The 19,542-nt window shown below is 40.9% G+C and overlaps 1 protein-coding gene across 1 annotated transcript; it reads left to right on the top strand.

Annotated features, from left to right (window-relative positions):
* The first annotated feature begins 9,399 nt into the window (after positions 1-9,399).
* On the top strand, positions 9,400-18,706 carry rcn1 (reticulocalbin 1, EF-hand calcium binding domain). Its single transcript, XM_046032101.1, has 6 exons — positions 9,400-9,992; positions 10,853-11,046; positions 11,159-11,337; positions 16,535-16,595; positions 17,069-17,268; positions 17,953-18,706. The coding sequence occupies exons 1-6, from the start codon at positions 9,766-9,768 to the stop codon at positions 18,058-18,060; spliced, it is 969 nt and encodes a 322-aa protein (XP_045888057.1). The 5' UTR covers positions 9,400-9,765; the 3' UTR covers positions 18,061-18,706.
* Positions 18,707-19,542: the final 836 nt, after the last annotated feature.

The following is a 19,542-nucleotide window of genomic DNA, read 5'->3' as shown; positions in this document are numbered from 1 at the left end:
TACTACAATATCCTGTAGGTCATAACAGCTGTGTATAAATTGCTTACTTTGATGAAAATATAAAGATTATTGATACTTTATCTTGAGAAATGACTCTTAAATAATATAACAGTTGTGGCGTCTAGAATGGACACACGTAAATCAGCCCTGTATGTGTGTGTCTGCTGCAGAATTTTGTCTTGTAATGGAAATGCGTTTCCTTTAGAGGATCTCTGTCTCTCCCTCTCTCCCTCGCTTTCTCTCTCTATGCATGGAGGGAGGCTGGCATTTACTTGACAATTTCTGCCTTTAAGTGCAGGCTTTAAGTGCAGTGTTTTTATCTACACCTAAGATAGCTACGGACCAGGACAATTTAACAGGCAATTTAACTGACCGTGTGTTAGTGAAGCTGTCTGAGTCCCACTCTCTGCCAGAGTGCCATGGCATGATGGATGTAGGCAGTCTGGGCTAGGTGAAGACAAACACGCACTCACAGACACACACAAACACACATGCGATACTATTGAATACACAGATACACAGACACACCGCCCTGCCATATTTTCCCAATACAAACACATATGGGCCAATCCACAGCCAACCCCCTTCCATTAAGTCAACATCTTGTGCTGGCGGTTGGAACAGTGCAGGGCTGGAGTCAGGTCGTCCAAATCCGTCAGTAAGAGGAGGCAGAGGCGTTTGTCATCCTCCTCTCTGGGCACCATCCTCCTGGAAGAGAGAGAGGGGGGACAGAGGGTGGTGGAGCTACGTAGCATCTGGCTCCGGTAGCTCCAGCTGCAGGGAGAGAAGGGGACAGGAGCCGCGCAGCAACCCAGGGGAGACACTCTTTCTGCAGCCAAAACAGCTCCACCACCCTATCTGCTGGATGGAGGAGCGGAGAACCAAGTCAGACGGTACAGAGAAAGTGTTTGCGGGTGTTGACGATAATCTACAGTGAGGAAGAAGTTGTAGTGTAGAGAAAACTCATATTTAGTTTCTTGATTTCCGTGTTTTAATTTATTTAATTTCATCGATCTGACGTTGATCTCTTGATGCAGTGCTCTGAGAAGAACAAGGGTCATTAGACTATGGAGACAAACCTCTTTACATCACATAGCATTAAGGTCTTTGTGGCTGTACAAGAGTGTGCCACAGAGCAACCCCGCAGCAACAGCACAATGGCTGGAAATGGCGTTTGTGGCACGTGCACACACTCGAGTACAGCTTTCCTCGAACACACCACAGCGCGGAGAAGGTGTAAACAAAGTATTGTAATTGCAACTGACTACAATGTTGGACCAGAGGAAAATGTCACCCAAATGATGACCTACAAAATCACAGGCCACAGTCACACAGCCAAGGCCTAGAGACAGTCTTTAGCATCGAGTGTCAGCACACAAATTATGTTTAGCCAGTGGCAGACATTTAGCACCAGACTCCATCCCCTCTGAGGGCACTTCCTCACAGATCTATGGATGATTCAAAGCCTGGGGAGAGCGTTTAGTATTAGCACTTAATGTCCCAGTGTGTTCCAGGGTTTCTCCTCAGGCGATATAGTTATCCTGATTGAAGGGAGGAGATCAAATGAGATGTTTTGAGGGAGAGGATAAGAAGTCCTCGGAGGGGCAACGCACATGTCGTTCTTTTATTGTGAAATATGACCTTTACAGAGGGAAGATCTAGGGGGCTGAGGAGCCCCTCTTCTAAATCTGAGATGTCCTCTAGAGTTAATTAACCCCGTTCTACCATTAGGCCTCTGGGATTTGCATTTCTTAGATTGGGAGAAGTCCTGGAGAAGCCTACATGCAATGTTTTTTTATAATCTTTACCAGGTGTGTGCACTTCCTGTTCAATGTTCACAGTATTGTCAGATGTTTGAGGTTTTTGGGGGACATGATTTTGTTTGCCTTAGTTCTCATTAAGGATGACTGTGTAACAATTGAAAAAAGGTTGTAAGCCATTTCAATTAACATAAAGAGAACCTAGGAAATCAAAATATATATCTGTACAATTGAAGGAAACACACTACTTTACCACACTGTAACACTGTTATGGTTAGCTGCAGAAGCTCATGAAATTAGCGGCACAGATCATAAGCATCTGCTTGATGTCACTAATGATGTGTCAAGGGGGCTGCCATGTGCTATTGTTCTGATCGCCTATAGATGCATGTCCCGTATAATGTGATAAATGTCATACTCCCAAAAGAGGAAACACAAATTTACCATTCTTTCCTAAAACTGGACCATTAATGTCAATCATGTGGACGGCTGCAGAAAGCCAGAGGGTGCCAGCTCATACAACAAGCACTGGTCCCTACAGCCTCATGATGATGGTCCCCAGACAGTCTGCTGTAACAGCTCCAGCTAATCTTCTTTTCATGGTCTTCATTACGACCTGTCAGGACATAAATTGACAGTAAATTGCCATGTTTATTAACACAGCACTAAAACAGCATCCTTAACTGTTCTGCCCCCACGTGCAAATGTTAACGTTTAACAGTGACCAATGGGATCAATTAAGATGCGGCATAAAATGATGCTGTGCCCATACAAATCACACACACACACACACACACACACACACAGACAGACACAGGGCCTCACATTCACAATTCCACCTTAATATGCCTCCTCAAACATTATGTCCTCTGTTGATGACCTCCTTCGCAGACCTATTCAGACAGACACTTGCTCGCCACATATTTGCAGCTCGAGTAACGATGGGAAAGGGCCATGCTTCACGGAGCACTGCATCAACTGAGTCTTGAGTCTGAGACTCGCTGCGGCCTTTGCCATATAACACAGTAATTACTAGATCAAATCTGTTCAAATTGAGGCAACGCTGTTCTGTGATCCCTCCTATACTAATCAGCACGCTGAGGTATGGCTGTGCGACTATAAATTGCTGACTTAATTAAAACCAGGACCTCTCTGTCATCTAATTACAGGGAGAAAAGGTTATTGCTTCAATGCAATTTTCCAAATATGATTCCTTCAGAGTTATTAAAGGCTCTGGCGTCGTTTATTGTTTCAGATTTTTCAATATGGAAATGGCCCCGGTGACAGACGTAATGACTCGGGGAAAACGCTTCATCTCGATAGTGGCCTGGCACGGCCATTTGTCTAAGATAAGTGGAGCGGACAGGACTGGGGGAAATGTCATGGGAGGCATCCCATGATTGCCTCCACTTTACAGTTGTCATTAAACAGAGCAAAGGTTTCTTTTCTCCTATGTGGCAGCAATGAGAAGTTTATTAATCTATCCGGAATAGTAGGGCGGTGAGTTATTATAACTATGAAAATTCACAAGGGAGAGGGAAATTGTGGGGTGTAGTTGTGTGATGAGAGACTCCATATTCCTTCTTATTGTTCAGTCAAATCAATACTCTACTTCAACTCCACCGCCAACCTAAAACCTGATGGAAAACTGTTGTAGAAAAGGTGACACAGAACTCGTATTAATTAAGAACAGCATTGGGAGATCCCTAAAACACACTGCAACCCCAAAACAATTTGTTTTGGAAAATGGAGGAACTTGTGGTGAACTTACCTGAAGTAAATAAAGCTGAGGAGTAAATTTAAAAATTACCACATTGTAGTTTCAAATGTCACAACAACAATGAATGTGCTAAATTCCACCTACTGCATTACCCATTTGATATGTATTCCTTTGCACTATTTGTATTTACAATCTACAGAACATTTCACTTTTACATGGATATTATATGTTGTCGGTCTTTGTTGCTTTCTATATACACCTTTTTTTCACCTACTTACGTAGGTAATAGTTCTATGTTTAGTTTTACCTACCTTCATTCAGCTTTGTTGTCCTTGTTTTTAGCTTATGTCTAGTTCTATCTTCCTGTAAATCGTTCTATGTGTAAGTACATTGAAAATACTCAAACCGGAGTCAGATTCCTTGTATGTGGCCAATAAAGCTGATTCTGAAATTCAGAAGATTTACAGTAGGTAGGTCTGCCCTGGTTAAATCTGCACATGGTTATAATCAATAAAGGTTTTGTTGGTTGTTGGTCAGCCAGTGACAGGGCTGCAACTAATGATTATTTTCATTTTCAATCAATTATTTTATTATATTTAGTTTCCTATCATATATGGTTAAAGAAAAGCATCATATTCTCAAATCTGGAATCAACAAATGTTTTCCATTTTTGCTTGAAAAATGACTTAAACAATGAATCCATTATCAAAATAGTCGCGATTGACTAAGCGATTAATTGACTAATCGTTGCTGTGTTGCTTGAATTGAAATATTATTCAGCAAATGGGTCATCTCTGGGTATGAGTACATTTCAGAACTGATTCAACTTTTATTATCATAATTCTCATATTTGGTATTGTGCTCAGTTCCTGTGTCTCAGATCAATCATCTATGAAGCTTTTCATCGGTTTTCTTCTCTGCTTTCTGGTTTAAAGCTGCAATAGTGCAGCAAGATGAAACCACTTTGCCCTTTTTTTCCCCATGAGCTGCAGATGACTGACAGCACAGACCAAAGCACACTCTTAAGTTTACCTCAATTGGTCAGACGCCTGAGCAACAAACTCAGCTTTGACAGCAAAAAGCAGACGAGTGGCCTTAGCAACACCCACGAGAGTCACAGGGGTACATTTGTTCAAACACTTCGAGAAGAGACTGGTTATTTTTCTCCAAATTGTGAATGAAATAGTGTGGAATAGCCTACATTTATCCTCAGATGAGACACATTTCTTTTCAGGTAAGTATGTTGTGTACTACCACCAGTACAAAGGGTCTTAAAAAAAGCTTTGAATTTTTTTGCCAACAGTCAAAATAACTTCCATAAATCCAAATAAAACCTCAGTTATTTATAAGCACTAAAATATTCACACGTTCAGATGAATTTTTCACGTTTATACAAACTACAAAGCTTTTGTTCCATAAAAAACAAATTGTTGTCAATACGATAAATACAGTCTGTGGCTGTGAGTGCGGGGCAGAAAGAGGCCACAGCAGAACTGTATATCCTGGACACTAATACTCTGTGTCTCCCACCATAGGGTTTTCTTAATTACATTAACCAAATGCCTTCTGCAGTGTGTGTAATCTCATGGTTAACTGAACACCCCTGCAGCCCCCTCCCCTTTCTATTCCTCAGTGAAATATTCATGTTGAAAGCCACTCTTCCAATCTACTTCTCTCCAACATGTTAATGCCTGTAGTTGTTCAGCCATGCAACTATTGTTTGAGATGAAACCTAACCTCTCAATAACCCCCAACATACAGGCTATACCTAAAAAAATGTCCACTAAAATGGGATGAAGCCAATAAAATGGTATATATTTTAATTCAAGTGAGTTAAGCACCATGGCTGAAGCTTAAACGTCTATAATTTTGTCAACAGAAATTATTATTTCTTCTTGTAGGTCAAGCAAGATGTGTCTCTGATATCAATTAAGTATCAATCAAGTATTTTATTTTAATATAAATATATGATGATTTATGGATTTTTCTTTAGTAAATTTCCAAGATGTGTCCCACTGGGAAAAAAAAAACACATTTGTATTTCTTTATGTCTGCACAACACACTGATTCAAATTGACCAGGCAGGACTAATTTAAATACATTAACTATTCATTAATTGAATAAAAAGGCTAGTTGGCCCCAGGGCCCCTTTATAATCATAAACTGGGGTGTACTACTTATGCAAAACAGCAAAGTGCCATGTGCTGGCTTATTATGCCACTGATGAATGGCAAAGTACATGTTTCTCCTGCCCACAAAGGAGGATTAGGCATGGCAGTGTCAGCAAGTTGTTTCCAGGGCACAGAGTCTGCTAGTCCAGATTACAGCATGTTGAGATGCGTCTGAGTAATGTGATTCTTCTAGTCTCCTTCATGGAGATGTGATCGCACCATGCGAACTCTGTGTCTTTTCTCAAAACATTATGTCGCAAGCATGAAGTTAACAAAACCGGGCCACCTTCACACTCTCACACTAACGCAACTCACTTTTCTCTGGGGAAGAAACACCAATTAACTAAATACAAACTAGAGCTAGTGTTGCTGACTTGTGCTTGTCTAGGTTTAATACCAGGATGCACCGACCAAACTTTTTTCTCTCCCGATGCCTCAACTCAGGGTAACTACTAATACCGAGTGTGACCCAATACCTCACTGCGTGAAACTCAGGAGGCCAAATACTGTTGTACTACTAAAAACTGAGTGGCTCAGTCGCAGAAAAAAATAGTGATAGCGGAATCACTGAATTTCATAATGACATCATCACATTGGGGCTGATAACTGATCCACTTAATGAGATCAGTATTAGAGCCAATATTGATACAGCATATCAGAGCACTCCTAATACCAACATGGGAGACTGCTCTTTTAGGGTCTGTGGTGTCAATATATAAAGGGTTTAAATCATGCCTTAAAAGACACTGTGTGGGAGCTTATACTCTTAGCTGTAAGTGTATGTCATTTTTAAATGATTTTTTTGCTGTTTGACTCTGTGTTATGAGTTGTAGTTTTTCCCTGTGGGTTTGAGTTTTTGCCATTGTTTCATATGTCTATTTGCCTGTTTTTCTCGTTCCTTGTCCTTAGTAGTTTTGTCATCTTTTATCTTAGCTCGTGCACCTGTGTTTCAGTTCTTTGTCTTTGTTCCCAGTCCTGTGCCTCGGTTATGTTTTAGTATTTACTTCTTGTTCCTCGTCTGCATTATTTTAGTTTAGTCTGCTCTGTATTCTGTGTCTTAGCTCCTCGTTCTGTGTCTCGGTTTATGTCTTAGTGTTTTGGGTTCTGTCCTGTGTTCAGTATCAGTTATATAGTCTGTGTTTTGGGGTTCACTCTTGTCCGTCTCTGTCTGTCACTCATGTCTGTCTCGTCTGTCGTCTAGTGTTCGGTAACCTTTGTCATGTCTGTTACCCCAGTGATCCCTCTGCATGTCTGCCTCTGTTTTCCCCTGCTCTCTCTCTCTCTCTCTCCCTGCCTGTGCCTCGTTAGCCTCATGTCTTTCACCTGTGTTGCTCCCGCCCTGCTCGTTAGTCCCTGTGTATATATACCTGGTGTTTCTGTCTTGTCCTTGTTGGATCATTGTATGTTGTCACCCTGAGTTGCAGTGTGTGTTTCTTGCGTCGTCAGCCTCACTTGTTGTGTCTCTGTGTTTCCCTGCTCATTTTGGTTTTCTGTTGGACAACCTTTGTTTTGGACTTAGTCTTTCAGCCACTCAGTTTGTAAGTGTGCTCACCTTTTGTTTAATTAAAACCCTCGAAATATACCTGCTCCACTTTGTGTCCTGCGTTTGGGTCCTCCAACCTGCTTCACCACACCACTTACCGTGACACTCTGAGTCACTGTATTGCTATTTTCATTATTTGTTGTATTGGGTGGTTGGTAAAATGATGTCTCTCAGTCAACTGTTCTCCTGCATCTTTGCTATCTTTATACTAAAGACCAAAGTGGAAAAGGGTCTCGAACATTTAGTAGGATGAGTGTGATTACATGTCTCCTTCTCATTGTATTAACTGAAATAACGGACTAAAAACAATTATTGAGGAGAGGAGGGGGACACCTATGGAGCCCCCAAAGGGTTACAGTGGAAATCTTTTTCTGAACTACTATTCTCCTGCAATAAGGTTTTCCAGTCCCTCTGATCCATAGAGGAAGGCTGAGCTGTATTATGATACTGTACTATGCATTAGGCCTCTGTATTAGAGGTGCACCCTGCTGTGGCTGGCTCAGGTGCATATCTGTATCGTTGTAGCTAGATAGATAACTAGTAGAGCTTTAGCAGAGCTAGTCAACATAGCTCCCTTCACTGTGTTATTATAACCAGCTGCTGCTGTGGCTGATTCTGACAGATTGAGATCATTACTATAGCCATGGCATGACAGAGCTTTTGCGGTTGCTATCCCTGATTGGGGCTGTAGTGATGGCTGTGCATTGGTATGATTATAACTGTAACACTGACTATATGCAGGGATTGTTTGTGTGCAGTTAACAGACACGGTTTTGCTGGCTGAGAGTTACTAAAGCTACCGTATGTTTGAACTCCTGTGGTGTATTGGTAACACATCTGTCTTAATTGATATAAGCACAGTAGGTTCAAATTCAGTGTGGCTTAATGATGCTTTCTTGGCTAATGTTAATAGGAGCAGTATAGAATAGCCATAGACATATCCTTAACCCCAAATGCAGACATAGTTTGAGCAATTCCCATTTCCACAGCCATAGCTTCAACCACCACAGTCAGGCAGAGCAGCTGCATCTGTGCTCACAGTCATTGGCTATAGCCTACTGACGGAACTCTACTTTTTCTGTAATGAGCAATATATTCTTAATTGTACAATATCAAACACAAATATGCAACCCTGTGGAGTCGTATCTTCCACGGAAGATGCTAACCTGCAATATTTTTAGTTTAAGGAATGTAAGAAAATGATTAGGAGGGAAAGAGGGTCAGGAAAGTGGGAGGGTTAATATGCGTCTTTTCTTTTTGCTTAAGGAATAATAGTCTATAATTTTGGGAAGAGCCTGGGACAGTGTTTTAACCTTTCATCATCCCAGATTTCTATTTTATCAAGGTTAGGGTAGATTTCTATTTGATATTACTATTTAATGAGAAATGTATAATTAAGAAATAGTTAAACCAGTGGCTTTTGTGTAAGCTTCACGTGGGCCTATTTCTCTGTCCAGTCACCTTGCCTGTAAAAGCCAGGTCAGCTGTGCAGAGTGTACCTGTACCACTACCACACCATCACTATTACTTCTACACATCAAAGGACACTCTGATTTAGGCCTACAGACAGCGATCTGATATTTATTTTATTATTTGAAGTCTGGGGGAGGGCACTGCAGTATTTCTAAGTCATAGGGAGGGTCCAAAGAAAATATTTGCCTAACAACGCTGGGGAGGGTCTTACAGGGCTCCAGAAGGGTCATGGTGGGGAACATTTTTATGAACTACTTTTGCATTCCCTCCGCAATAAAGTTTGCATTACCTCACAATATTTTTTGAATTTCCCCCTGATTCATAGAAACAGTGTGTTGATCCAGTCCAGGTACAGCCTTATACACAGTCAGTTTAGGGACACGCTTTGCAGATAGTCCAGAAAGGAGAGATGATGTGACACTTTACATTAAGGCAATGGGGCTTGTACCCTATTTTTATCCTTAACATGCGCATACCTGTACACTCGACACACTTACGCACAGCCATATTGTCATGGCGGCTGCGTGTTGGTACGAGTGGGAACACGACCCATGGTATTGGAGCAGGTCTGCAGCTTGTAGAACTGGGGCAATTTCGTACAACTTGTATTTTCCCTCCTCAGACTGGCCCATTCTGACTCCACACTGAGCTGCGCGTCAGCTTGCAACGTGGCGCCTGAATCCCTCTCGTGTTACCGACATCCCGTGGGCCAATGGCAGGCATCCTGTCTGCGGACGAGGCTGGGCCCTGCCAGAAACGGACACTGTGATTGGCTGTACGTAAGGCGCCAGAAAATCCCGGTTTGGTTGCATCCCTTCCTCAGGAAACTGGACAGGATAGCCTAAAACCTTATGAGTGGAGACTGTAGGTGTTCTCAGTGGACCTGTCTGCAACCTCAGGTGCTTTTTGCAGAGTTTGACTACTGGATGCAGCGGCAACATTGTTGCGCACCGCTGCTGAAGAGAGGAAGAAAGGTTAGTGTGTCTCGGTGCGAGCGGTGTAAGTGGCCGCGTAGCCCCTTGCTTATTGTGCGCTGTAGTGTCACAGGCCCGTTTAGAACTGTTCTAGCCTCAGAGAAGCCAGCTTCATCCCTGAGTGATGGACGCCTTCGGCTTCGTGTGTGCTGTTCTCCTGTGCGCCACCGTGGTGCACGGCAAGCCAACGTTAAGAAAGGAAAGGGTCCTTCATCCGGACCCAGAACTGAGCAGCAGGCCAGCCCAGGAAGACAATAAAAGCTTCCAGTACGACCATGAGGCCTTTCTTGGCAAAGAGGAGGCCAGAACGTTTGATCAGCTCACCCCCGAGGAGAGCCAGGACAGGCTCGGGTAAGGACACACTGTTTTTACTCTGACAACATGAGCTGATTTGGATGTCTGTGACCACAATTCAGGTGTCTGCTGACGGTCTTGGGAGTCACAGGCTGCAGTGAGTAAATCACGCACATTCATTCCTCTCCTGCTGGAGTCTGTTGCGTGTAAGTGTTCAGGACATTAAAATGTAACAACATAAGCACAAGTGCATGAGAGAGATGTGCATGCCAGCAAGCCTACACTGCTGGCACTATTCGCACACACACTACAATTAAAGTTAATTGCCTCGACGATATCTTAATTATAGATCTTCATTAAAGAACCATTTTTAGGTGATGCAGTTCGAGTAAAGTTGTGTGGCAGTAGACTGTCTTCATATAGAGCTGCTCCCATAACTTCCTCTGCTACGTGGTACTGTTAGTGTGCTTCCTCATTCACTTAAAGTTGGGGGTTTTTTTTGTTTTTTTTGCCACTGCTTGGATGAGAAGTTGCCCCCCCGAAAAGGAAACCCTTTCCAGTGGTGGTGAGAGTGGGAGGACCCCTTTAACATCACAACGTGGCAACCCAGCTCTAGGAATACAACACAGCTACACTGCATTTTTACTAGAATGGGTTTGCCTGCTCCTCCTACCCACCCCCAAAGTAAAACTGTCCTGCCAAATATTTATAATTTATTTGTTTAGTTTTATATTCTTCTGCCTGCTAGTAAAAATAGTAGTTCAGTGTATGTTGGGACAACTCAACAGTAAGTTGGAGGGGAAATCAGCTCAAGACTTTTGTGCTTGTCAGTTTTCCATGAAAATAAGACCGAAGTGGCACATGTTTGCGCCTTTAATCAGTCTTTTCCTCCCTGTCTTTATTCTCTTGCCTTGCAGTAAAATAGTGGACCGGATAGACAGCGACGCCGATGGCTACATCACCACAGCCGAACTCAAGGCTTGGATAAAACGCGTACAGAAGCGTTACGTATATGAGAATGTGGCAAAGGTGTGGACAGATTATGACCTGAACAAAGACAATAAGATTTCATGGGATGAGTACAAGCAAGCCACATATGGATACTACCTCGGTATGCTTTTCTTTTTGGGCATGCTGTGTCATTTTCAGTAGAGTACATAGCTGTTGTACAACAGAACTATTTATAGACATGACCGTAACCTGATTTATATTCCCCCTCTCAGCCAACCCAGAGGAGTTTGAGGATGCAACAGACCAGTTCAGCTTCAAAAAGATGCTTCCTCGCGATGAGAGGAGGTTTAAAACGGCTGATCTAAACGGGGACCTGGCGGCAGACAGAGAGGAGTTCACGTCCTTCCTCCACCCTGAGGAGTTTGAACACATGAAGGATATTGTGGTTCTGGTAAGCCCTCTGTGACCACAAGGTCATTAAGTATGTTTAGAAAGGGGCAGGGTAGTAAGGCATGTCTGTTGTCTCGTGGAGTTTTTCCAGAGGGTACACTAAGCACAGTGTTAGACCTACCGATTTGAATTTGCTAGTCCACTAAGAAATATTATTTCACGATGGGAATAGTTTTGAGTTTACATGTGTTAAATGTGATGGGCTTCTCGGATAAATGTGCTATATTTGGATAACTCCTCAATGGATTTTTTTCTTTTTAACTCGGCTTGGAAATGATCGAGTTTCTATATTTTTGGGAGAACAGGTCCAGTGGGATGGAGCGACTGTCCCATATAAGACTCAATCTTTAAATATAAATTTGGCTTCTTGGAGCAGTTGCGTGGCAAATGTTAGCAGTGATGCACTATGCTGCGCTGGTCATAAAAGTTGTACTACCCATTTGACAGAGTGAATTATTAATCTCTCATTTCTATGATGTCACAGAATGTTACCGATAGAACAGCCAGGGGCGTCTTCACTGATTGTGGTGAATCTGGCTGCAGCTAATGAGAGGTCTATTCAAATGAGGAAAAATGATTCTAAGAAAGAGACACTTTGCAGCTGTAGAAAGGACACGATTGTAGGCTAGCAGGACAGATAACTGGTGGAGCATGTATTGCAGGTTCAGGCAGGAGCATGAAGTCATCTCACTGACTGCCAAATGTACACACTCATTCACAAAACGGAGAACTCTGGTTAAATGTCCGGCAGATATCAGCTTTCAGAGGCCAGAGACCACCACTATAGTACATTTTTTAACACGGACCACCTCCCCAGCCATTACCCATAATATGCCATTCGGTTTATGTGCCACTGCTGTTCACTCTGCCCTGTAGCTGTGATATTGCATCATGCAGTGCGTTGTATGCAATGAATCTGATTACCCTATTCCAACGGGGGTGTTTGTTGTCATAAAGTACTTAGACATACATATACATTTTAATTTCCATTTTTTTCATACATATTTATTTAATGGGAGCATACTGGAAGTGTAACAGTTAAATTACTTGGTTTACATCATGTTTCATGTATATGAATCAATTTCATCCCAGTTTCTGTCAAATCTTTTCTTTAACCCTCTAAAATCAGGCAACTTTTCCCTTTGAATACATTTCCTTAAAGGGGCTATATGTAAGTTTTTCAATGAAGTTAATCAAATTTTCATTGCCTTATTGTCAGTGGGCGCAAAACTCACTTAGAAATGAAGCACACGCCTGTTTTCTCTGTTGCTTGCATCAGCCACTATTCTGCTTTTAATGTGGGGTCTCCAGGTCGGATTCAGCCCTGTGTGTGCTCCCGAGCCTCTCTCAGACTACAGCAACAACACAGCAGCTAACGACATGCAGTCCACTAACACCATAAAACAGCCGGCTCACAGCAAAACACAAGCTCCACGTAAGGATACAAAACAACAATAAAGGTTTATGTGCTGAAGCCCGTCAGACCAAACAGGTTCAGATGATGTTGAGTAAGAACAAAGTGAGCATTAGTAAAGCTGGAGAAACAAAGAGAAAGTCATGTTAGCTCACTGGCTAACGCCAAGCAGTTGCTTATCCGGTGCAAAGTTATCCGGTGCAAAGTTCGCTTTCCACATTACTTCACCAACTAGCGTGACCCATGTTACTATCATGTGTACCACTGTTGATTTAGCCTGTAAGAAAGGATGTAACGGTAAAAAGCAAATGTGGAGAGATTTGTTTACTAACGTTAGCCTATAGTGATGCAGTCAGGAGCAGCCAGCTAACGCTACAGCAGCTCGGACCTGCTGCTGTTTGCTTCGTAACGTTCAGTTTAGGTTTATTGTGGTTTTACCAATACTCAGGTACACAGCTTCTCCATCTCTCCGTCACTGTAACTAACGTGACCCACATAACATAAAACACTGCAACAAAACGGTCACAACAACCCAGAGGAAGAACCATCCACTAACACTAATTACAGTAAAGTTACTGCGGTCTAACTGTTATAAAGTGCGAAACAGTCTCGTTATAATATTCAGTCCAGCTCACTAACAGTTTCATTATCATCCAATACATGTAGCTGTGCTGACATTGCTGAGCTTCCGGAGACAGATTTACAGATAGTTAATGTTACTGAAAAGCAGCAGGTGAGCTAACGTTGTAGTAAATGTAACGTTATCATGTAACGAGCATGAATTGGTTCAACCTGCAGTTGATAAAACTATTACTGTAACGTTGCAGTGAGAGTTTACCTGAGTTTCCAGCTCTGTCTGTTCTCCCTGTCTGTCTATAGCTGCTGTCACTCTGCCTTTTTTCGGGAGTATTGTGCCGATATGCGGCTCGCTGCGCTGAATGAAAGGTACAGCGCCGGTGTTGAGTTTCCTCTGAGACGGGAACGTTGAAGTAACAGAGCCTGAACATGTCTGAGTGATAAGCCACAGCCTGCATGCTGGTGTTCCTGCGTTTATTGTGGTATTTCTGTATGAAAGTGGTTGTGTTTCGGATTATTCTCGCTCATGACTTAAAGCGAGCACGTGTACGAGCACACACCTGGTTGCAATCTCAGAACCGCACAGCTAGTGGCCGCTGGAAACTACACAATGCCCCAATATCAAGCCAATGCTCCAACTTGCACCAAATTCTTGGGCAACAGCAGATCTGTTACTTCCTTCTATAGCCTCCTCAGTGTCCCCTAGGTATATCACAGAACAGTTGTTTGTCTTTTATGCTTGCATTTACATTGTCCCAGGAAGCCTTTATTTATGAGAATGGTTTGCCACCAGATCACCACAGAGCCTCCGACATAGTTGTAGGTTGGTTAACTATCTTCTTTCGATCTACAGCGTTTTGAAGAACTGTAGATTCTTTCAGCCAAGATCTTGCAATACTCTTGAGCTAATGGTACTAAATAGTAGGGCTGGGCAATAAAACAATAATGATAATTATCGCAATATAATTTTCCTCAATAACAAATGTTTAATATATCGTCAATAAATGTTTGATTTAATTCTTTGGAATCACAAATGGATTAGCACTAGGGATGCATCGAATGTTTGTAATTAATTAGTCGAAAAGAGCGAAAAAAATGCACTTTCAGTGTTAGGCCTAATACGTCAAAAGACTGACTAAATTTTACCGAACAATTACGTTGACATGTCTGCAATATGGAAGCATTTTAAAGTGTCAGAGAAAGATGCAAAAATCACTGTTTGCAGACACTGTTCTGCTGAATTGTCTCCTAGCACATCCACTCCATCTGTGGCTGACTTCTTAGAAAAGGCAACAAACGGTCTGACCCGATTTGAGTGTTTCTGTCACTCATTTCTGAGAAGGCGATTAAGCTAGCTGCACCTAAATTTGGAGTGCACATGTATTCAAGCTTTTATGGTAAATCCACTGAAATGGACCAGTGCGAGCTGACAGGCAGGTTCACAACTTTATCCTGTCATTTTCTCCCTTTACCTTTGTAATATAATATAACAAGTGTTGCAGTATGAGAGTCCTACCTGAAGAGAGGCAGTGAAGTCTTCATGTTGCGCAATACGAGAACCCCATACAACATTATTTATCAAATTGGGTCGGACTTGATGAATTTAGTGCGAGGATAGACATGTAACAACAGCCAGTTTTCAAAATAAGGTGTGTATACAGGATGGAAATAAGATTAATTGGATAATATTCACAGAAACTATAAAACATATACGGGTCCGAGGCCCGAAAGGGTCCGGTAAAGAAAATTACATGTCCATTATAAGTAAATGGACACATGTAATTTACTTTACCAGACCCTCTCGGGCCTCGGACCCACCCACCATAGTCTCTCCAAATCCTGTGGGAAACACTGAGTAAAAAGCACATTTTGATTATTTAATTTATGCAATGGTTAAAAAAAGGCAAAATAAATGGGGAAAAAATGTGATCGTACTTGTTTTGTTTTTTTTTCAAAATATTCGGCTTCTACCAAGAATTTTTATTTCGGTCCATCCCTAATTAGCACTTCATTTTTCTAAGATTTATTTTGTTGAGGAAAAGTGACTGAAAAAAGATTTTATCATAATTGTTTTGAATGTTCTACCTCAGATTTGAGTTAAGTGATTCACTGTTCTGGCATCAACTGTTTGTCACAGTTAAAACAACAATTAACCATCTGGTTTCTTCAATTTTCACTCAGGAGCAAAAATCTGCCTTTAAACTTGAAAGAAATAATGATTTGACATTTATTGTGATAATTATCTATATTGAATGATGATGATGATTGAAATGTTTTTATCGTGATAACACTTTTGGCCATATCGCCCTGCCTTACTATATAGTGTGTACGTTCTTTATCTAAAATGTCCATATTAGCCTCTTAATTGCAATTTGTTTTTTATCCATAACCTATTACTGATTTAATGATATATTACACTTTATGTAAAATGTTGGCAATCCAGTAAATTTTGGTTTATCATCCAATCCCATTTTATAGTTTTAGCCATATTAAAGTATGACAAAACATTTTTATGTTTTCTAGTGTCTCTGGAATGAAATGTACAGAACATCTCTCACACCGTCAGTGTTTACAGAGCTACATAGGTTTCCATGTTTTAATTAAAATCTTTCCTTCTTTACACACAACCTTTCAAAGATTAAGTGCGTATAGGAAATGTATGGATGGATGTTCTTGCGTGTTGTAAGTCAGCTTTAAGACTACAGAAGCTACAGGACTTTTAATAATTCAACAGGGTTCAGAGAGGGCCTCTCACCTACAGGAAAGGATGCATACAGTGATTTGAATCTGTGTAGCTGGTGCATGTGTTATGCCCACATGCATTGAAATTACTGTACATGTATGCATGCGGTTGTTAACTAATGATCAGCTCACACGGGAAGCCTCTAAGTAACCATTTAGTCAAATTCACACTCTGTCAAATCCAGGATGTGAGAGAGAAAACCATTAACCATGCCAGGGATTTAAAAGCCAGTGTTTCACCAATTGTTTGCTTAAAACAGTGTATATCATCTTTTAATGTGGAGGGCCGGGCTCTCATCAGCAGGGAATCCTGTAATTGTAGTGTCAGTCTGCCAGCCCAGCTGTAAGCTGACCCTCATGCATTCTACCGTCCTGCCCGGGGCGACATGTTTCTCTTTTATTACTCAGTGAAAGTTCCACTATTGTTGACCCTTTTAATGGTGTCATTAAACCATTCTGAATGCAGGAAACCCTGGAGGACATTGACAAGAACGGCGACGGACATGTGGATGAAGACGAGTATATTGGTAAGTTTAAGCAATGAATTAAAATGGATTCAATCAAATTAATTAATTTAAAAGGGAATTAAGTATCAGTTATAGAAAATAATAACAGGAGCTTTAAGACAAATACAAGCTTAACTATATAAAATGCAATAAAACCATTCAGTAAAAATTGGTATCATAAACTGACAAATGAAAATACAATATACATGGTGCATAGCTTACTGTTATTAGCATAGGTGTGAATGGCAAAATCCATGACCTCCTTTTGATGTATCCCCACTTTTAAGGCACGCATACGTGCATTAGTGTTTTGTTCAATTATAGTTTTGAGTTTCATACAAGAGTTTCTGGATGTTTCTGTTGACCTGATGAGGAAATTGAAGCTGTGTGTGTTGCTGCCTGTGAAATATGTCTACTCACTATGGTTCCCATTTCCATAGGGATCACGTTTGTATATTTGAGGTGTAAGTTGTTTTTCTTCTTGGTCATTTCAGCTGACATGTTTGCTCACGAGGAAGGAGGTCCAGAGCCAGACTGGGTCAAGACTGAGAGAGAACAGTTCTCTGACTTCCGAGACTTGAACAAAGATGGCAAGATGGACCAGGACGAAATCCGCCACTGGATTATGCCACAGGACTACGACCATGCCCAGGCTGAGGCCAGACATCTGGTGTATGAGTCTGACCAGGACAAGGTACATCGTCTCACCTGCATCACTGTGTTTTAAGATGATTAATTTGAAATATTTACATGTTTTCAGTTTACACTAGAATTCTCTAAAAGATAGCCGTTTACACTGAAATGTCAAGACAATAGAAAATTGTTAAAAAGTTAAAAAGGCCGTAAGGGATACAACATAATTGTTATCATCGTTGCTGTGGCCATGGCCTGAGATTAACAAAATATATCAGATTTGTCACATATTTAGATTTTTCAATGTGGTTAGAAGAAGTTAGGGCTGGGCAATGAAACAATGATTAGATTGCGATATAATTTTTCTCAATAACTAAATAACAAATGTTTAATAAATATTTGATTTAATTCATACACGTATGCTACAAAGTAGCACCTCATTTTTTAGTAAGTTTTATTAAATTAAATTTTACTCATGCATATTTGTTGAAAAAATATTTGATCAGGTTCTGACCATAAAGTAGAGTACTAATTAGAGCATTAGTAATAGTTTAAAAAACACAATTAACCATCTGGTTTCTTCAACTTTCACTCAGGAGCAAAAATCAGCCTTTAAACTTGAAAGAAATATTGACTTGACATTTATTGTGATATCGATATCGAATGATATGAAATTTTTTATCATGGTAACATCATCCAACCCTAGGCTTATTTATCTTACATTTCCTTTGTCCTCCCTTCTCAGGACCAGATGCTGACCAAACAGGAGATCCTTGAAAACTGGAACATGTTTGTGGGAAGTCAAGCCACCAACTATGGAGAGGACCTCACGAAGAACCATGACGAGCTCTGAGCTCTCAATGCTGCATGTGTGAGGAGGGTTGTTGAACATCTTTGTCTTCAAAGACAGACTCTTGCGCCTCCTGCCACCACCGCAGCCACCACTCCATCCTTTCTGCTTAAATAGCAGAACAGATGTCAGTGTGTTGGATTGTCAACCAACCCTGTAGATACCAAACAAGAGGAGGGATAATGGTCGGTTCTACCACTAAAACTAAACTAAAACTAAGGGTTCGTCTCGGGTTTTATATCTGACATTCAGGAGCAAAGCTAGACCCAGCGGCCCTACTTTCCACCTTTCAATGGTGCCTTCCAGCCGCATCGCCGGCTCAGCTGCCTCAGAGATCTGTGTAGATAGTCTTCCTATCTGTCAAAGCTGAATGCCGAACTTTACGTGGATTGTCAGATACAGGAACAGGTTTTAATAGCAATGTGAAACTACAATGCAGAACATTTATTCTGTTTTTATTTATTTATCGAGTAACTTCTGAAATCTAGGTTTGAGAAGAATACAGTGTTCACCTACAGAACTTACAAGTAAGACATGTTTCTTTGTTTACAGTTTTCCTGGTCAAATCATTTTAATGTTCTTTTTGTTTGGATTAGTGCTTTAAGAACTGTTAATTAAATGATGTTTAATGGCATGGTTTTTGCACGCATTTGGTTTTAGTGTAGCCTGTGAAAGACTTTTTTCCATCATATTTAGTTTGAAATGTATTTATTGGTATACTTTAGGCCAGCACTATGCTTCATGTTAAAGTTGATTGCCTTTTGCTGGGGTTATATTTGAGCTTTATTACAACTGTCTAATTTAATTAGCCTTAGCTGGTTATATTTGAGCTTTATTACAACTGTCTAATTTAATTAGCCTTAGCTTTTTTTGAGTGTTCTGTTGGCTTGAATACATAAGAGGAGTCACATGACTTCTAGCTTCCTGGTATATCAGTCCAAGGTCATCTTCTTATCAGACTGAATTTATTTCCACTGCATTTGACATTGTATATACCAGCCTGATGTTTTGGAACATCAGGCATTCATCTTCTGTATTTTTTGTCACTTTTTTCCCTCTTGTTTAATGGGTAGTTTGCATACAACTCATGAAAAAACCAAACTATGACCAGAATTTGAGGGGTTTTTGTTGGTCAAATTAACTTCTTTTAGTTTTAGTTTTATTTTTTGTGCTTTGTTGTCCCAAACCTCAGTTAGATGAATAGTCCACATCCCACACGGGCACAAGCACATCCACATGTCTCCTTTTCCACACTGCACATGCTCACAAATTGTGTCAAAATAAAAAAGCGTTGTGTATTTTTGTGTGTTAAATATCATTGTGCTGGGAGGAAATCGGGGGTTTTAAAGGGCACCCTTTTACCAAACCAGAAAGTATCTATAATTATTTATCTTATTATATTATGAGTATTGCTGTTATAAATCTGCAGAAATATGTTGTCTTTTCAGATAGGCAGCTAAAAGTAATAGCTCAACGTTTTGGGAA

The sequence above is a fragment of the Micropterus dolomieu genome, linkage group LG20 (genome assembly GCF_021292245.1).
Source record: "Micropterus dolomieu isolate WLL.071019.BEF.003 ecotype Adirondacks linkage group LG20, ASM2129224v1, whole genome shotgun sequence".
Classification (NCBI taxonomy): domain Eukaryota; kingdom Metazoa; phylum Chordata; class Actinopteri; order Centrarchiformes; family Centrarchidae; genus Micropterus; species Micropterus dolomieu.
The sequence above is the reverse complement of the archived record's forward strand: the minus strand, read 5'-3'. Positions and strand labels throughout refer to the sequence as shown.

Coding starts and splice junctions, on each gene's coding strand:
- rcn1 (XM_046032101.1), top strand. CDS start 9,766: ATGGACGCCTTCGGCTTCGTGTGTGCTGTTCTCCTGTGCGCCACCGTG. Junction 11,338..16,534: donor TGAAGGATATTGTGGTTCTG/GTAAGCCCTCTG, acceptor TTCTGAATGCAG/GAAACCCTGGAGGACATTGA. Junction 16,596..17,068: donor GGATGAAGACGAGTATATTG/GTAAGTTTAAGC, acceptor TGGTCATTTCAG/CTGACATGTTTGCTCACGAG.